This window comes from Tursiops truncatus, chromosome 17 (genome assembly GCF_011762595.2).
Source record: "Tursiops truncatus isolate mTurTru1 chromosome 17, mTurTru1.mat.Y, whole genome shotgun sequence".
Taxonomy (NCBI): Eukaryota; Metazoa; Chordata; class Mammalia; order Artiodactyla; family Delphinidae; genus Tursiops; species Tursiops truncatus.
In genome coordinates, this window is record NC_047050.1 from 65,555,210 (window position 1) to 65,574,555 (window position 19,346).

At 39.8% G+C, this 19,346-nt stretch overlaps 1 protein-coding gene across 2 annotated transcripts in view; it reads left to right on the forward strand.

Annotated features, from left to right (window-relative positions):
• LOC109549456 (uncharacterized) overlaps positions 1-19,346 on the forward strand; it is a 663,670-nt gene that overhangs the window by 524,570 nt on the left and 119,754 nt on the right. For both annotated transcript variants that reach the window (XM_073794754.1, XM_073794753.1), the window contains one exon: positions 1,390-1,508. In XM_073794754.1, the coding sequence (XP_073650855.1) occupies positions 1,390-1,508 (119 nt within the window). The remainder of the gene's footprint in view (positions 1-1,389; positions 1,509-19,346) is intronic.

The following is a 19,346-nucleotide window of genomic DNA, read 5'->3' on the forward strand; positions in this document are numbered from 1 at the left end:
GGTCATCTATTTATAAAATAAATTGAATGCCAGACATTTAGCAATACTTACTGAGCACATCCTAGAAACAAACGTTAGTCCAGGGGTAAATATGAAATGAGACCCAGTGTCCACTCACAGAGATGAAACATACAATTTAATTAAGAAGAGAAATACAAGCCTGTTAACACATAAAATAATAGTGTATGAAAATTGGCCATTACTTTAGATCAACTTTCCCTAAGCTGTAAGTTTTCTTTCTTCCTGGTTCTTCCAGGTGTTAATAATTGTTCTGCCTTTAAAAACTCGGGAACAGGGTGTTGGGAACGGTGTGCTTCATGGTGGGAAGATATTCTATGGCGATACAGGCATCCTTCTCTTAGAGATAGACAGTGCACAAACTACCCATCCCAAGTTCTAAAGTCCCACAAAAATAATGAAAACCTCTTTAGCTCTGTGGAGGCAGCATCGCTAAACATTTCATCGTGAAACAAGTTTACTCACAAAATCTTGTTGAGGACTGAATGTCCTCGAGAAGAGTGATCCTCAAACTTGCGAATGCATAAAAATCACTTGGAAAAGTCATTAAAATACATTCCTTGGCTCCTCCCCAGAAATTCTGATTCAAGAGGACTTGGGTACAGTCTGAGAACTTGCGTTTTTTTTACAAGCTCCTAGCCGATCCAATTGGCAGATTTGAGAACTACGTTTGAGTAGTATCTCTACAAAACAGTTTCTAAGATGTTCCTTTAGAATGCTAGACCCTTGGTATGGACTGAATTGTATCCGCCCCACTGCCAGTGAAATTCAGATATTGAAGTTTTAACTCCAAATGTAATTATACCTGGAGATAGAGCTTTTAAGAGGTAATTAAGGTTAAATGAAGTCATAAGTGTGGGGTCCTAATCTGAGAGGATTGGTGGATTTGTAAGAAGGAGAAGAGAGATAGGTCTCCACCCCCCCCAAAGAGATGTTCAGAGCATTATTATTATTATTATTATTATTATTATTATTATTATTATTTGTGTGTGGTATGCGGGCCTCACCGTTGTGGCCTCTCCCGCTATGGAGCAGAGGCTCTGGACGCGCAGGCTCAGCGGCCATGGCTCACGGGCCCAGCCACTCCACGGCATGTGGGATCTTCCCGGACCAGGGCACAAACCCATGTCCCCTGCATCGGCAGGCGGACTCTCAACCGCTGCGCCACCAGGGAAGCCCAGAGCAGCATTATTTTTAACAGCATTCTTGTGCATATCTCATTGTGCACGTGTGCTGGAGTTTCTCTAATGTATTCTGGAGTATATTGCTGGGTCAAAGGCTATGCAAATCTTCAATTTCCACAGGTGTTATACTAAGGTGTATATATATATATGATCAATGAGAGAGTTTCTGTTGCCCTTCATTTTCCAGATTCACATTTACAAGGAGCGCAGATGGCCTGTGGGTCAGATGGACTGATGAGAAGATCATTGCCAAGCCAATGTGAAAGACACCGATGGTCTGAGGAACATAGACACAATAGAGACAAGGTAAGAGAGGAAAGAAGTGAACATATTTACGAACCAAACCCACAGGACTTGGTAAGGGATTGTGGAGACACATGGAAGGTGAAGGAACCAAGAATGACTCTTCAATTTCTAGCTGGAATGCAAGGAGGGAACTTATGTATAGTTTAGCTGATGATAAATTTCCTTAGAACATGTTGCCTTTGAAGGACAGGGAGGAAACCAGAAAGCACTATCCATCAGGCACTTGGATAATCAGGTCTGGGGACTGAGAATAGATCAAGACAGAAAACGCAATTTGGGGTGTTATCAAAACAGGTGAAATTAGAAGAACTGGATTGGGGAAAGTATGTGGAGTCAGAAGAGAAGTGAGCTGAGAAAACATCCTGGGAAACATTAATATTTAAAGGGAGGGGCTTCCCTGGTGGCGCAGTGGTTAAGAATCCGCCTGCCGACGCAGGGGACACGGGTTCAAGTCCTGCTCCTGGAAGATCCCACGTGCTGCAGAGCAACTAAGCCCGTGCGCCACAACTACTGAGCCTGCACTCTAGAGCCCGTGAGCCACAGCTACTAAGCCCACGTGCCACAACTACTGAAGCCCACGCACCTAGAGCCCGTGCTCCGCAACAAGAGAAGCCACTGCAATGAGAAGCCTCCACACCTCAATGAAGGGTAGCCCCCGCTCGCTGCATCTAGAGAAAGCCTTCGCACAGCAACAAAGACCAACGCAGCCATAAATAAATAAATAAATAAATAAAAATTTAAAGGGGTATAGAAGGGAGAGAAGACTGTTGAAGAGACAGTGACTAAAGGAGCAGCTGGAGGAATCGAGAGTATTAAGAGTAAGTGGTCAACTACATTAATTGCAGGGAGGAAACCAAGAAAGTCAAATCTGATAATCAAACATTAGTGTCACAATGAGACCACTGAACCCATGTTAAATATGGTTTCAGTGGAAAGGGCGTAGGTGGAAATGACTGCAGTGGCTTATGGAATAAAAAGGAAGAAGAACAAATGCAGATAGCTAGTTTTCACTAGTTGGGTTCTCTGCAAGTAGACACTGAGATGTAGTTTGGGTGCAAGATGTTTATTGAAAACCAACACGTGTGAAAGGAAGGAGAATGATCCCAGGAAATTTGGCTTCAGAGACCATGAATTTAACCACTATATCATATTACCTCTGTATTAAAAAAAAAAAATCCATCTCATGCCACCAGAATCAGATTCATCAAATCCACTCTGTCCCACTATGGTCACTATTTTCATCCTTCTAGCCTTGCTAGGGAAACTGAAGTGAAAGGTTAGGAGAGCAAAGAATGTAAAAGAAAGTTTTATATTTCTCCCTTTGATTTTTTCCCCCATTGTTGCTAGAATGAACACTTAGAAAACATGATATAAACTTGTGTCTGCAAACGAAGCCCCATGATTATGAACTGTGAATCCCAGTAATAGAATGACTGATGGTATTGACGCATGACCTCTACTGCTAGGCACCGGGAAGGGAGGTGACTTAAGTTCTCTGAGCCTAATCACAAGCAAAATAGCAATGATCATAGCTTCTCTTCTTTATCTTGGGGTTGCTCTGAAGCATCAGTGAGAGCTCACTGTTGGGTTCGGCTCCTAGCATACAACAGGACTCAGGCATGGTAGATATGAGTGCCCCTGCCCGTCAGTGTGCCGGAGGAGGGGCAAGGCTAGCCTGCAGTTCCCCAGATGCCCACTGGGAAGAGACGGAATGAAGGTGGGACGGTTGGGGATCTGGCAAAGATGTCTCCTGTCTGAAAAAGACTTCAGTTAACTTTCAGCTTTTTCTTAGGAGCTAAGAAGTGAAAGTTGAAATTGACTCTCAAGGAACACACCAGTTGTTAACTAGGCCCCCAGGAGGAAGTCAACAAGCTGCACCACATCTAACAACACCTACTGCTGGCAGCCCTTACCCAGTCAGGCAGCTCTTCACCTAGGTCTCCTGCCTTCCAACTGGGGGATGAAGAAAGTGCACCAAGAGGAAATTATTTCAGTTCCTTCCCAGAGACAAGAAGGAGGTGAAGGAATCAACATGAATTGAACATCTACTACATGCTGGCTGCATTACATGTCGTGCAGTGTTATTATCCCCACCAGACAGATGAGGACACTGAGGCCCAGCTACCTGTTTAAGGCACACATCTAGTTATCAGGGAGCCAGGGTTTAAAGTCATGTCAGCCGGGTACCCACGTCCCCATTCTTTCTGTAGCTACATCAGATGTTTCTCCAAATAATTTAGGTTTAAAAGCATGGGTCCCACGTGAAAAGAGGCTGGCTTTTGGAACATGTCCCCTTAGGAGGATTTCCATCATCACTCCACCTTCTCCCTCTGTACAGTCAGCACTTACTGTTGGGCCCTTCTAGAGGAGTTTTCAATCTAGGAGGAGAGATGGACACATAAGGAAATAACTTTAATGTAACATGGTTAATGCAAAACTAGAGGAATGCATTAGCAACTATGAAGGGCAGAGGATTGGGGACCCCTAACTTAACATGGGGGTTCATGAAAGCCTCTTGAGGAGAAACCCCTGAATCCTAAAGTATAAGTAAGATTGGACAGAGAAGAAAAGGTGGGGAAGGGGATTCCAGAGAGAAGTAACATGAACAAAGGTAAAGAGGCATGAAACAGCCTGAACTCTTTGGGCAAATTGCTACCAATCTGGCAGTACTGCTAAATAATGTATGAGGTCTAGAGAGGGGAGAAATAAATCTAAACAGATAAGGGTCCTTTATAAGCTAAACCCTAGGTGCTACTGTAAATATACAGGTAAGAACACTTACGTGGAATGTTTTAAGACCTTGGTGGAATAGTTTAATAACTTTGGTAGACATTTCATTAAACACTCCTATCTGTGGAGGCAGAATCCCACATCATGTCAAACTTAATACAGTGTACTTACATCACACATTGACACATTAATTCAAAAGGTATTTATTGAGCACCTGCTGTGTACCAGGTACTCTCATCCCAGTACTAAAACAAATCACAAAAAAGAACACTGTCCTGCTTGGAATGACCTTCTAGTGTGAGCAGACAATAAAGAAAATAAGTGAATTATATGTTATCTCAGGAGATGTTGCATACTATGCAGGAAGATGTATCAGGGAAGGGAGCAAGAAGTATGAAGAGAGAGGTTACGACATTAATAGAATCTTCATGAAGATCTCAGTTGGAAGGTCATGTTTGAGAAAACATCGGAAGAAGATAAGGGACTTGGCCAAGCTGAACTGGGGAAAGAACATTCCAGGAAAGGGGACCAGCCAGCACGAAAACCCTGAGGGGAACGTGTGCTTGGCATATTTGAAGAGTGGCAAGGAGACCAGTATGGCTAAAGCAGACTGATCAACAGAAAAGGTGGTAGGAAATGAGGTCAGAGAAACAGAAAACAAGGGCTTTTTAGGTCATTGGGGATTTGGGTTTTCCCTGAGGGAAAGAGAAGTTCCTGGAGTGCTTTGAGCAGAGGATAATATGATCTAACTCAGGTGGGGTTTTTTTGTTTGTTTGTTTTTGCGGTACGTGGGCCTCTCACTGTTGTGGCCTCTCCCGTTGCGGAGCACAGGCTCCGGACGCGCAGGCTCAGCGGCCATGGCTCACGGGCCCAGCCGCTCTGCGGCATGTGGGATCCTCCCGGACCGGGGCACGAACCCGTGTCCCCTGCATTGGCAGGCGGACTCTCAACCACTGCGCCACCAGGGAAGCCCCTAACTCAGGTTTTAACTGGATCGTTTGTGGGCAAGAGTGGGAGCAAGGAGGCCAGTGAGGACACTGTTGCAATAATCCTGACAAGAGGCGCGGAGGCTTAGACCAGGGAAGGAGCAGCAGAGGTGGTGAAAAGTGACTGGTCTCTGGGTGTAAGAAAGGCTGGGTAGGAGAGAATAGTGTCAAGGATGATCCAAGAATTTGGCCTGAGGACATGAAAAGAAGACAGTGGAGTTCTGCTTGCAGCTTTCTTTTACTTTAAAAATATTTGAAATAATTATACTTTTGAGTTTTATTAATAAATTTTCCTATATGTTCTTGTGATTTAAACTTGCTACATTTTAATGTAAACCATTAAAAGTTGAGTTAAGTTGACCTTGTAGACAATATATGGTAGACAATTCATTACCATCTATTAATTTTTGATTCTTCAGTTTTCTTTTCAAATTTCAGAACATACGTTTGTTGTTTTGGCTCTCAGGCAGCCCACGGAAAAGCTCCTAGCCCTAATCACTCTTCCTATAGTGGGTGATAAATAAAACATCTCTGCTTGCCTTCCTGAAGTTTGTAGTCAAAGGCAGAAAAAATTAATAAAAGCATATATATATATTTTTTTAACTCGCATGGTTTGGGTCCTAAAGCTCATATAAGTTATTGCATTTAATTCTCACAACAAACCGATGAGGTAGGTACTATTAGTGCCTCCATTTTAAGGATGAGGAAGCTGGAGCACAGCAAGTTTGAGTGACTGGTCTAAGGTCTCAAAGGTGTGTGTTGGCTAAGCTGGGATTTGAATCCAGAAAACTATGTTCCTGGCACCACTGGGTTCTCTTAACCAAGTCTTGTGGCTTACAGTCATGAGTGATATAACCCCAAGAAGCATTTGTAAATGAAGAGGGGGGCTTTTGACTCATTCTAGTGATGGAGGAGCACCACTGTCATCAGGGAGGGGCAGGGAGGGGAAACATCTTTTATCCAGTGGAACCATCACACCATGAGGAAATGTCCTTCCCAAAAGGTCAGTAGCTCTCCTCCCCTTAAGAAATGCTAAACACTGCCAGGGTCCCGTGATCCAGGGACAACTTCCCCGGGAGAACGCACGGCGCGCCTCAGGCTGGTGCAATGTCCTGGTGGCCTCTGCTGCCGCAGGCTCGCCCCACACTCCGTGCCCCTTCCTCCCCCCGGCCTGAGTGAGCCAGAGCTCCCGAATCAGCGGCTTCTTTAACCCCGTCCGGTCTGAGCGAAGAACAGATGCCCTCCAGCGACCTATACGCAGAGGCCAAATCCAAAGCTGAATCCCAGGAGCTGTGCGAACAAAGAAGAGAAAGGGAAATTGCTCCCAGCAGCCTCAGGAGCAGCGGATTAAATCTCCACAATCAACTTGATGTACCCTACATCTGTGGAATACATGAATAGACAACGTATCATCCCAAATTGAGGAGGTGGACTTTGGGAGCAACAATATATATATATATCTTTCCCTTTTTCTCTTTTTGTGTGTATGCGTATGCTTTTTTGTGTGATTTTGTCTGTATAGCTTTGCTTTTACCATTTGTCCTAGGGTTCTGTCCATTTTTTTTGTTTTTTGGGGGTTTTTAGCATAGTTTTCAGCCCTTGTTATCATTGGTGGATTTGGTTTTTGGTTTGATTGTTCCCTCTTTCTCTCTTCCTTTTTTCTTTTCAATTACTTAAAACATTTTTTTTAATAATTATTCTTTGTTTTTTATTTTAATAACTTTTTAATTTTATTTTATCTTTTCCTTCCTTTCTTTCTTTCTTTCCTTCCTTCCTTCCTTCCTTCCTTCTTTCTTTCTTTCTTTTCTCCCTTTTATTCTGAGCCATATGGATGACAGGCTCTTGGTGCTCCAGCCAGGTATAAGGGCTCTGCCTCTGAGGTGGGAGAGCCAAGTTCAGGACATTGGTCCACCAGAGACCTCCCAGCTCCACATAATATCAAACGGCAAAAATCTCCCAGAGATCTACATCTCAATGCCAAGACTCAGCTCCATTCAACGACCAGCAAACTACAGTGCTGGACACCCCATGCCAAACAACTAGCAAGACAGGAACACAATCCCACCCATTAGCAGAGAGGCTGCCTAAAATCATAATAAGTCCACAGACACCCCAAAACACACCACCAGACGTGGACCTGCCCACCAGAAAGACAAGATACAGCCTCATCCACCAGAACACAGGCACTAGTCCCCTCCACCAGGAAGCCTACACAACCCTCTGAAACAACTTTAGCCACTGGGGACAGACCCCAAAAACAATGGGAACTACGAACCTGCAGCCTGCAAAAAAGGAGACCCCAAATACAGTAAGACAGGCAAAATGGGAAATAGAATGGACAAAATACAAGAAACATTTAACAAGGACCTAGAAGAACTAAAGAGCAAACAAGCAATCATGAACAACACAATAAATGAAAATAAAAATTCTCTACTAGGGATCAATAGCAGAATACCTGAGGCAGGAGAACGGATAACTGACCTGGAAGATAAAACAGTGGAAATAACTACTTCAGAGCAGAATAAAGAAAAAAGAATGAAAAGAATTGAGGACAGTTTCAGAGACCTCTGGGACAATATTAAATGCACCAACATTCGAATTATAGGGGTCCCAGAAGAAGAGGAGAAAAATAAAGGATCTGAGAAAATATTTGAGAAGTTATAGTTGAAAACTTTCCTAATATGGGAAAGGAAATAGTTAATCAAGTCCAGGAAGCACAGAGAGTCCCATATAGGATAAATCCAAGGAGAAACACACCAAGACACATATTAATCAAACTATCAAAATTAAGTACAAAGAAAAAATATTAAAAGCAGCAAGGGAAAAACAACAAATAACATACAAGGGAACCCCATAAGGTTAACAGCTGATCTTTCAGCAGAGACTCTGCAAACCAGAAGGGAGTGGCAGGACATATTTAAAGTGATGAAAGGGAAAAACCTACAACCAAGATTACTCTACCCAGCAAGGATCTCATTCAGATTCGATGGAGAAATTAAAACCTTTACAGACAAGCAAAAGCTAAGAGAATTCAGCACCACGAAACCAGCTTTACAACAAATGCTAAAGGAACTTCTCTCAGCAGGAAACACAAGAGAAGGAAAAGGCCTACAATAACAAACCCAAAACAATTAAGAAAATGGTAATAGGAACATACATATCGATAATTACCTTAAATGTAAATGGATTAAATGCTCCCACCAAAAGACATAGACTGGCTGAATGGATACAAAAGCAAGACCCATATTTATGCTGTCTACAAGAGACCCACTTCAGACCTAGGGACACATACAGACTGAAAGTGAGGGGATGGAAAAGGATATTCCATTCAAATGGAAATCAGAAGAAAGCTGGATTAGCTATTCTCATATCAGACAAAATAGACTTTAAAACAAAGACTATTGCAAGAGACAAAGAAGGACACTACATAATGATCAAGGGATCAAAGCAAGAAGAAGATATAACAATTGTAAATATTTATGCACCCAACATAGGAGCACCTCAGTACATAAGGCAAATGATAACAGCCATAAAAGGGGAAATCAGCAGTAACACAATCATAGTAGGGGACTTTAACACCCCACTTTCACCAATGGACAGATCATCCAAAATGAAAATAAATAAGGAAACACAAGCTTTAAATGATACATTAAACAAGATGGACTTAATTGATATTTATAGGACATTCCATCCAAAACCAACAGAATACACTTTCTTCTCAAGTGCTCATGGAACATTCTCCAGGGTAGATCATATCTTGGGTCACAAATCAAGCCTTGGTAAATTTAAGAAAATTGAAATCTTATCAAATATCTTTTCTGATCACAACACTATGAGACTAGCTATCAATTACAGGAAGAAATCTGTAAAAAATACAAACACATAGAGGCTAAACAGTACACTACTTAATAACCAAGAGATCACCAAAGAAATCAAAGAGAAATCAAAAAATACCTAGAAACAAATGACAGTGAAAACACGATGATGCAAAACCTATCGGATGCAGCGAAAGCAATTCTAAGAGGGAAGTTTATAGCAATACAATCCTACTTTAAGAAACAAGAAATATCTCAAATAAACAACCTGACCTTACACCTAAAGCAGTTAGAGAAACAAGAACAAAAAAACCCCAATGTTAGCAGAAGGAAAGAAATCATAAAGACCAGATCAGAAATAAATGAAAAAGAAATGAAGGAAACAGTAGCAAAGATCAATAAAATAAAAGCTGGTTCTTTAAGAAGATAAACAAAATTGATAAACCATTAGCCCGACTCATCAAGGAAAAAAAGGGAGAAGACTCAAATCAGTAATTAGAAATGAAAAAGAAGAGGTAACAACTGACACTGTAGAAATACAAAGGATCATGAGAGATTACTACAAGCAACTATATGCCAATAACGGACAGCCTGGAAGATATGGACAAATTCTTAGAAATACACAACCTTCCGAGACTGAACCAGGAAGAAATAGAAAATATGAACAGACCAATCACAAGTCATGAAATTGAAACTGTGATTAAAAATCTTCCATCAAACAAAAGCCCAGGACCAGATGACTTCACAGGTGATTTCTATCAAACGTTTAGAAAAGAGCTAACACCTATCCTTCTCAAACTCTTCCAAAATATAGCAGAGGGAGGAACACTCCCAAACTCATTCTACAAGGCCACCATCACCGTGATACCAAAACCAGACAGAGATGTCACAAAGAAAAAAAACTACAGGGCAATATCACTGATGAACATAGATGCAAAAATCCTCAACAAAATACTAGCAAACAGAAGCCAACAGCACATTAAAAGGATCATACACCATGATCAAGTGAGGTTTATTCCAGGAATGCAAGGATTCTTCAATATACGCAAATCAATCAACGTGATACACCATATTAACAAATTGAAGGAGAAAAAACATGTGATCATCTCAATAGATGCAGAGAAATCTTTCAACAAAATTCAACACCCATTTATGATAAAAACCCTCCAGAAAGTAGGCATAGAGGGAACTTACCTCAACATAATAAAGGCCATATATGACAATCCTACAGCCAACATCGTCCTCAATGGTGAAAAACTGAAAACATTTCCACTAAGATCAGGAACAAGACAAGGTTGCCCACTCTCACCACTATTATTCAACATAGTTTTGGGAGTTTTAGCCACAGCAGTCAGAGAAGTAAAAGAAATAAAAGGAATCCAAATCGGAAAAGAAGAAGTAAAACTGTCACTGTTTGCAGATGGCATGATATTACATATAGAGAGTCCCAAAGATGCTACCAGAAAACTGCTACAGCTAATCAATGAATTTGGTAAAGTAGCAGGATATAAAATTAATGCACAGAAATCTCTTGCATTCCTATACACGAATGATGAAAACTCTGAAACAGAAATTAAGGAAACACTCCCATTTACCATTGCAACAAAAAGAATAAATACCTAGGAATACACCTACCTAAGGAGACAAATGACCTGTATGCAGAAAATTATAAGACACTGATGATAGAAATTAAAGATGTTACAAACAGATGGAGAGATATACCATGTTCTTGGATTGGAAGAATCAACATTGTGAAAATGACTCTACTACCCAAAGCAATCTACAGATTCGATGCAATCCCTATCAAACTACCACGGGCATTTTTCACAGAACCAGAAAAAAAATTTCACAATTTGTATGGAAACACAAAAGACCATGAATAGCCAAAGCAATCTTGAAAAAGAAAAATGGAGCTGGAGGAATCAGGCTCCCTGACTTCAGACTGTACTACAAAGCTACAGTATTCCAGACAGTACGGTACTGGCACCAAAACAGAAATATAGATCAATGGAGCAGGATAGAAAGCCCAGAGATAAACCCACGCACATATGATCACCTTACAATGGAGAAAAGACAGCCTCATCAGTAAGTGGTGCTGGGAAAACCTGACAGCTACACGTTAAAGAATGAAATTAGAACACTCCCTAACACCATACAGAAAAATAAACTCAAAATGGATTAAAGACCTAAATGTTCGGCCAGACACTATCAAACTCTTAGAGGAAAACTTAGGCAGAACACTCTATGACATAAATCACAGTAAGATCCTTTTTGACCCAGCTCCTAGAGAAATGGAAATAAAAACAAAAATAAACAAATGGGACCTAATGAAACTTAAAAGCTTTTGCACAGCAAAGGAAACCATAAACAAGACGAAAAGACAACCCTCAGAATGGGAGAAAATATTTGCAAATGAAGCAACTGACAGAGGATTAATCTCCAAAATTTACAAGCAGCTCATGCAGCTCAATATCAAAAAGCAAACAACCCAATCCAAAAATAGGCAGAAGACCTAAATAGACATTTCTCCAAAAAAGATATACAGATTGGCAACAAACACATGAAAGAATGCTCAACATCATTAGAGAAATGCAAATCAAAACTACAATGTGATATCGTCTCACACCAGTCAGAATGGCCATCATCAAAAAATCTACAAACAATAAATGCTGGAGAGGGTGTGGAGAAAAGGGAACCCTCTTGTACTGTGGGTGGGAATGTAAATTGATACAGTCACTATGGAGAACAGTATGGAGGTTCCTTAAGAAACTAAAAATAGAACTACCATACGACCCAGCAGTCCCACTACTGGGCCTGTACCCTTAGAAAACTATAATTCAAAAAGAGTCATGTACCACAATGTTCATTGCAGCTCTATTTACAATAGCCAGGACATGGAAGCAACCTAAGTGTCCATCAACAGATGAATGGATAAAGAAGATGTGGCACATATATACAATGGAATATTACTCAGCCATAAAAAGAAACGGAATTGAGTTATTTGTAGTGAGGTGGATGGACCTAGAGTCTGTCATACCGAGTGAAGTAAGTCAGAAAGAGAAAAACAAATACCATATGCTAACACATATATATGGAATCTAAGAAAAAAGAAAGAAATGGTCGTGAAGAACCTAGGGGCAAGACAGCAATAAAGACACAGACCTGCTAGAGAATGGACTTGAGGACACGGGAAGGGGGAAGGGTAAGCTGGGACAAAGTGAGAGAGTGGTAGTGTATATATGGACATATATACACTACCAAATGTAAAATAGATAGCTAGTGAGAAGCAGTCGCATAGCACAGGGAGATCAGCTCGGTGCTTTGTGACCAGCTAGAAGGGTGGGATAGGGAGTGTGGAAGGGAGGGAGATGCAAGAGGGAAGAGATATGGGGATATATGTATATGTATAACTGATTCACTTTGTTATAAAGCAGAAACTAACACACCATTTTAAAGCAATTATACTCCAATAAAAATGTTAAAAAAAAAAAAAAGAAATGCTAAGAGCTAAGCTGCCTTTTCACTTATCTTGCCCATTTCCACCTTTTGAGTCAAACCTTTGGTGACATAAAAGGCTAGATGTTTGGCATCGATGAGTTTTGTGAATTCTCTCATGTTTCCTATTTCTTCTGTCTGTATCCTGAATTGCCACAACCCTGAGCTAGCTCTAAGAGTCAAATCCCATTACATTTATTTCGGGGATGGGAAAACTCTTTGAACAGTCCTAAATTTCTAGCTATTAAATATTACTCAGTGTAAATAAAACATTGACTGGGACTTGATGATATTTTCATTTCAATATATCCTGAAGTAACATGTACTCTGCATGTAAAATCAATCAATGTAACATCTTTGGGGTATTTCTGAATGAACAGGGGGCATCAAGTCAAAGAGGAAGAGGTGAAAATGTCTAGGGTGGCTTGAAAACCTGCTTTGAGATTGGCACTCTTACATGCTCTGAAAGGTTAGGGTCATGCAACTAGTAAAGAACAGCGTCCGAATCCAGCATCAGATGTGAGTCCACAGCCCATGTCTTGATGCTACGTCATGTTTCCTCCTGCATTGGGAGTCAGAAGAACTGGGTTCTAATCCCGAATCTTCTGTTATCTAGCTGAGTGACACTAATCGGACCATGTAACTTCTCTGATTCTTAATATCTACATCTATAAATAAGGAAGGCTAGAATACTAAAGCCTCTTCTTTCTCTTCCAATCATTGGTTTTATAGGATCTTGGCCAGTAAATGGTTTATAATATTTTAGGGAAACAAATTTTGTCCTCATGTTGTTGCCAGGCCTGTTGCTCTTAGCTGGTACAACTCTTTGTTGAAGACATTTGCCAGCCCAAACGTGATGGGTCTATAAGGCTCTGGCATTTTGCCTAGGTCTAGCCCAGAAAATTCCACTAACAGGTCCACTGGGCATCTGAGACCACCAGGCTATTTGTCATACCATGCCAATTGAAGTTGGACAGAGATAAAAGTTGGTTTTTATGATTTGGGGCCAGAGCTTGAGAGAAAGTGGGGTACAAAGCCAAAAGCATGGTCTTTAGAGTCAAGCGGGCATGAGTTCATATTCCAACTCAACCACTTTCTGGGCATGTAGCCATAACCAAGCAGCAGTTTAAGAGGCACTTTCACAGAGAGGCCTTGCAGGGCCTCCCACGTTGGTTTAGTTCAGAACATGGGTTTTACCCATGATAAATCTTATCATATTTAACCATATGTAGTGGGCACTTAATAAATACTTTGAGAGTAAGTGTTGAATAAATAGTCTTTGAATAAAAGGTCATTTAACCTTTCTCAGTCTCTGTATTCACTCCTGTGAGACATGCAAAGAAGAGGACAGGGTTCTTAAGCAAAAAAATCAGGTTGAAATGCTTCAAAAATAGCAAAACACTGTTGCAATGTTAGATTGTATGATTACAATCTGAAATAAACTGGTAAAAAAATAAATCCCGTATTCAAGTAGGGCTTTTTTTGTCGCTTAGAACTTAGAGGAAGAAATGAGGAAGCTAAAGATTACTGAGTGTCTGTGATGTACCAGACACTGTGTGACAGGATGGTACACATTTAATATTTGCCTAAAAGTTCAAAAGTGCAAAATGCAAAAAGAATTTCCAGAGGAGGGAAACAGGGTCCTGACAAAAGCAAGGTTTGCTCTAACTTTTCAGACACTTTAGTGAGCCTTTGGCTTTTTCTTCTCATTTGGAACTTTTGAGGCCACTACTGTTAGAAGGAAAAAGCTAGTGATGCTTATCTATGTTCAGAACTAGCAAATGCCCTCTTCCGCTCCCTTGGTTGGTCCCACTGTTGTTCAGGTGCTGCCTGTGAACAGACGCCCACAGAGGACGGAAAAGATGAATCCGCAGATTGCTACAGGCACGTGCTCATCTAGATGAGGTAGCAAACACTGCAGAGTTGGGTCTACCAATGAGATACGATTCCATTTCAGAAGGACCACACCTTTCTTAAAAGTAACAGAGGTGGAACATTGCAGAGAGGAATACGAAAGAGTAGCTGGGTTCTGTGGGTTGTACGCAGAGTCAGAGTCAGAAGATCCAAATTGTAGCCCAAGATCTATTGATTGCTAATATCCTTTGTAAGCCGGTTCCATCACCTACAAAATGGGTCACTAAACGTCCGCACATTCGTTTATTCATTTATTCATTCACTAAATAAACCTGTATCTATCACCGATTATGCAAGACACTTACACGCAAGGATTTGATTACTACAAATTCCTGCACTGAAGGAGTCACATTCTAGTGAAGGAGAAAAGCATGAAAACAAACAGTGAATTTAGCAAAAAGTTCAAAAATTCTTACTGAGATATATGAAAAGTGCAATGTGATCACAGAGGAAAGAGAGAATATCTTTCTCTAGGTGACTAGAAGTTTTCAGTGAAGTGAAGATATTTGAGTGAGCCTTAAAATATGTTAGAATTTATCAGATAAAGTAGGTAGAGAAGTGTGTTCAAGGCAGAGACCGTCCTAAGGCGCTGAGTCATGAAATGGCGCAATGCCTCGCCCAGAGCAGCCGCGTTAAATATTTGTTTTATGAATGAATAAATGTATGTATGAATGAATGAATGAATGAACATTTGGAGAAGCATAAAAAAATTAATTCTTCCAGGATGGATTGTGTAAGATTTAGAGAAGATAGCAGTGGCAATATAAACTGTGGGAAAGCTGGGGACGAATTTAAACATTCAAATAGGTAATTTTGACATAATTGTGTGTTGTGGTTTTTTTTTTTTTTTTTGGCCACACTGTGAGGCGGCTTGTGGGATCTTAGCCCCCCGACCAGGGATTGAACCCTGGGCCCTCGGCAGTGAAAGTGCAGAGCCCTAACCACTGGGCCACCAGGGAAGTCCCCATAATTGTGTTTTTCTAACCTGATTTTGTCTAGCAATTGATTCAAGCTTTTGTTTAAATCCCAAAGTGCTCTTTATACTTTTTGATCTCCCCCATGTTTGAATCATGAGCAATAGTTTCTTTGGGGAATTAGACGATGATATGATTGTAAGAAATCAAGCAGTAATGTTGTAGTTAAGGGTTACAATTTTTAATTAACACATTCATTTATTAGTCATCCATTTACCTATTAAATATAAATATATACAAAGAATGCATTCATTACTTCAACAAGTGATTATTAAGCACGCATTGTGACCTGGGTATTGGACTGGGACCTGGGCATATAGTGGTGAACGCAGTTATGGAGCTTATAGTCTGGTGGGTAGAGAGACCGTGTTCAAATCCATATCTCAAATGGAGGTAAGTATTGTACTAGGAAAGAAAAGAACAATGTGCTAGGAGAGAGAATAATGGAAGTGGATGGCCTAATCCAAAGTAATTGTTTATGGTATATGGTAAACATTACCTCTGCCTGTAGCAGATACTGCTTATCGCCCATCTATTGGCCATTTCCTTTTTTTCATTGCTAATAGGAGCCCAGCTTAGTTTGGGGTGACCATATTAACAGCTCTAGTGGAATCACGATGGCTAATCTACATTTTCCATGGTAAATCCACACTTCTTTTCCAGATATTCATTTTCCAGCCTCTCTTATTGCTAAAAGTGACCTGATATATAAAGAAAGTCATTGATATATAAGGAAAGTCTTCAGGGGAGCCTCTGGAAAAGATTTTACATCTTAATAAACGAGATTAATACTAGAGACTGCCGTACCACTTTTTTTCTTCTTTGAACATTTCATTGGGAAGTTATGACGTTTAGAATTGCAGCAGTCATAGTGGTCCTACGATGATTAAAACAACAACAGTATGAGTGTATTAGAGAAGATGAATAGAAAACCTTTGCTCTTCCATAACATTTTTTCTGCACTAATACTAAAATCAAATGCCTTCAGATGTCCAGTCGTATTAGAAAATTAGGTGCTTTTTAAATCTAAGAATGTAGGTTTTCTGTTACTTGCAGCTAAAAGCCACAAGATCGTAGGCTTAATAAAGACAGGGTTATGTCCATTTTGTTAAAAATGTATTTCTCAGTTCCTACCAAAGTGCCTAGCGCATAAGAGTCACTTAATCAACACCTGTTTGATGAGTGAATAAAGGATGGATGGGATTAATGAAAATTGCATAGGCAGTAGAGGGTTTTAGGAAAAGCAATTTTGAGATAGTCTAACCTCAATCAATCACTCCTTCACAAGGTTGGACCAGGGAGTCACGTAGGACATGGGACACAACCCCACCAGAATGATTAACTCAGTCCTGAATGACAGAGGTTTGTTAATACAACCACAAGATCTACCTCACCAAAATTGCTCCAGAGCCAATATTCTTTCATCTTAGGCCAGTTACAGGATCAGAGAAATTGGGTTTTAGTCCCCTCAGTCTCTATATTTCACACTACATTTTCTTCACATTCCAACTCTAGCTCTCTTATTTCTCTCTCCCTATCACAACTTCTGGTTGTTATTAAATAAGTCTTGGCCAGCACAATAAGGCAAGAAAAATAAATAAAAGGCATACAGATAAAGAAAGAAGTAAGACTGTCTTATTCAGAGATGATATGATTGTGTAGAGAGAAAATCCAAAAGAGTGTACAAACTATCAGAGCTAATAAGTGAATTTAGGAAGGTCATTGGTAACAGAGTTTATATTCAAAAGTTAATTTATTTTTGTGGACTAACAATTGAAAACTGGAAACAATGTTTAAAACAATAACATTTACAATAGCATCAAAAAATATCAAATCATTAAGACTAATTCTAATCAAAATTTCCAAGATCTCTAGACTGAAAATTGGAAGATATTGCTGAGAGAAATTAAAGAAGACTTAGATAAATGGAGAGACTTATTATGTTTATGGTATGGATGACTCATTACCTCTAAGATGTAAATTCTTTCCAAACTTACGTATCGATTCAATGCAATACCAATTAAAGTCTCTGAAACTTTCTTCTTTGTTATTGTTGGAATAGACAAGCTGATTCTGAAGGTTTTTTTTTTATAGAAATGCAAAGAAACTAGAACCCAAAGAAATTTTGCAGAAGAACGAAATTGGAAGACTTAAACTGTCAGATTTTGAGACCTACTACAAAGCTACAATTATTAAAAGAGTATATATTGCTACAAGAATAGACTAATGCAATACAGGAGAGAATCCAGAAACAACCATGCATGCGCAGTCACCTGATTTATGACAAAAGTGCCAAAGCAATTCAGAAGGGAGAGGATGATGTTCTAAATAAACTATTAGATATCTGGATATAAACAAGTAAACCTTGACTATATGTCATGCAACACCCCAAAATTCATTACTGATGGAATGTACACCAAATGTGAAGATACGCTTCTAGAAAAGAAAAGGAAGGTATTTTCATACTTTGGATTGGCATATATTTCTTAAACAGGACACAAGGAAGTGAAAAGGCAAGCCAAAATCTGGGATAAGGTTTTTATAATATTGTACATATATGTTTATATCTGACAAAGGACTCATACCTAGAATACCTTACTAGAATACTCATACCTAGAATACCTCTTACAAATTGATAGCAAAAGGATAAGTACCCACTTTAAAATGGCAAAAAAACAAACCCAGCCCTTCAGCAGACACTTCATACAGATCACTCAGGAAAATGCAAATTAAAACTACAGTGAGTTATCCCTACCACTACATCCTCATCAGGATGGCTAAAATTTTTAAAAAGACTAACAATGCCAAGTATTGTTAAGTAAGAGTGGTAGTTGGAACTCAATACATTGCTAGCTGGAGTGTAAACAGGTGCACCCCTTTTGAAAAACTGTTGAAACTATCTACTAGAGTAAAACATTTACCTACACGATGACCCAGAAACCCTATTCCTAAATATATACCCAAGAGAAATAAAATATATGCAAAGACATGCACAAAAATGTTCATAACCAGCTTGATTCATAACAACCAAAAACTGGGAAAAATTCAGATATCCATAAACATAAAAATGTATAAATAAATTATGGTCCAATCATACAATGGAACACAACTCAGCAATAAAATCCAACTGCTGATATATGCAACAACACAGATTAAGTGCACAACTATTATGTTGAGTGAAAGAAGTCAGACACAAAAGAATGCATGACATAGGATTTATATAAAGTTCAAGGATAGGTAAAGCAAATCTATAGTACTAGTGATTGTATCAGGAGGTGTAGGTGGAAAGGGACACAAGGGAAGCTTTTAAGGTGTTAGAGGCTACCCAGGTATATACAGGTATGCAGACATCTAAGCAATTAGTGAGCTGGACACAAGATCTGAGCCCTTTATGTACCTTACTGACGTATTTTACACTTCAATTAAAAAATTTTTTAAATATTTAAAAAAATTATTATAGTTCACATTTCCGAAGACTCTGCCTCCACATCTCTCTCTGTCTCTCTCTGTTTCTCTCTCTCTCTCTTTTCCTTGAAAGGTAAGTCAAACCTCAGAGAAGCAAAGAAAATCCACATGGACAAATTTGCATTCAAGTAGCTCATCAAAATAAAGACAGAAAATCGAGTTGAGACTTGAATTGCCTGCTTTGGATAGCTGTCACAAAGACTCACTGGATAACTGCCCCAAATCCCACTTGACTTTGTGTCGTATACCTTACTGACTTCTTGTATGAACGTTTAGGAGGAGGTGCAGCAGAAGAGAATAGCTTCCCAGTAATAGTGGCTTTCACTCGCCAAGTTCACTGGACCCTGAAGATTATAGCCCCAGCCCCATTCTTCTCACAGTTAGCAGTGTGACGCCAGGATGACCATATAGCCCTCTGGGTCTCTGAGCCCCTACTTGAAACATGAAGGGGCTGGACTG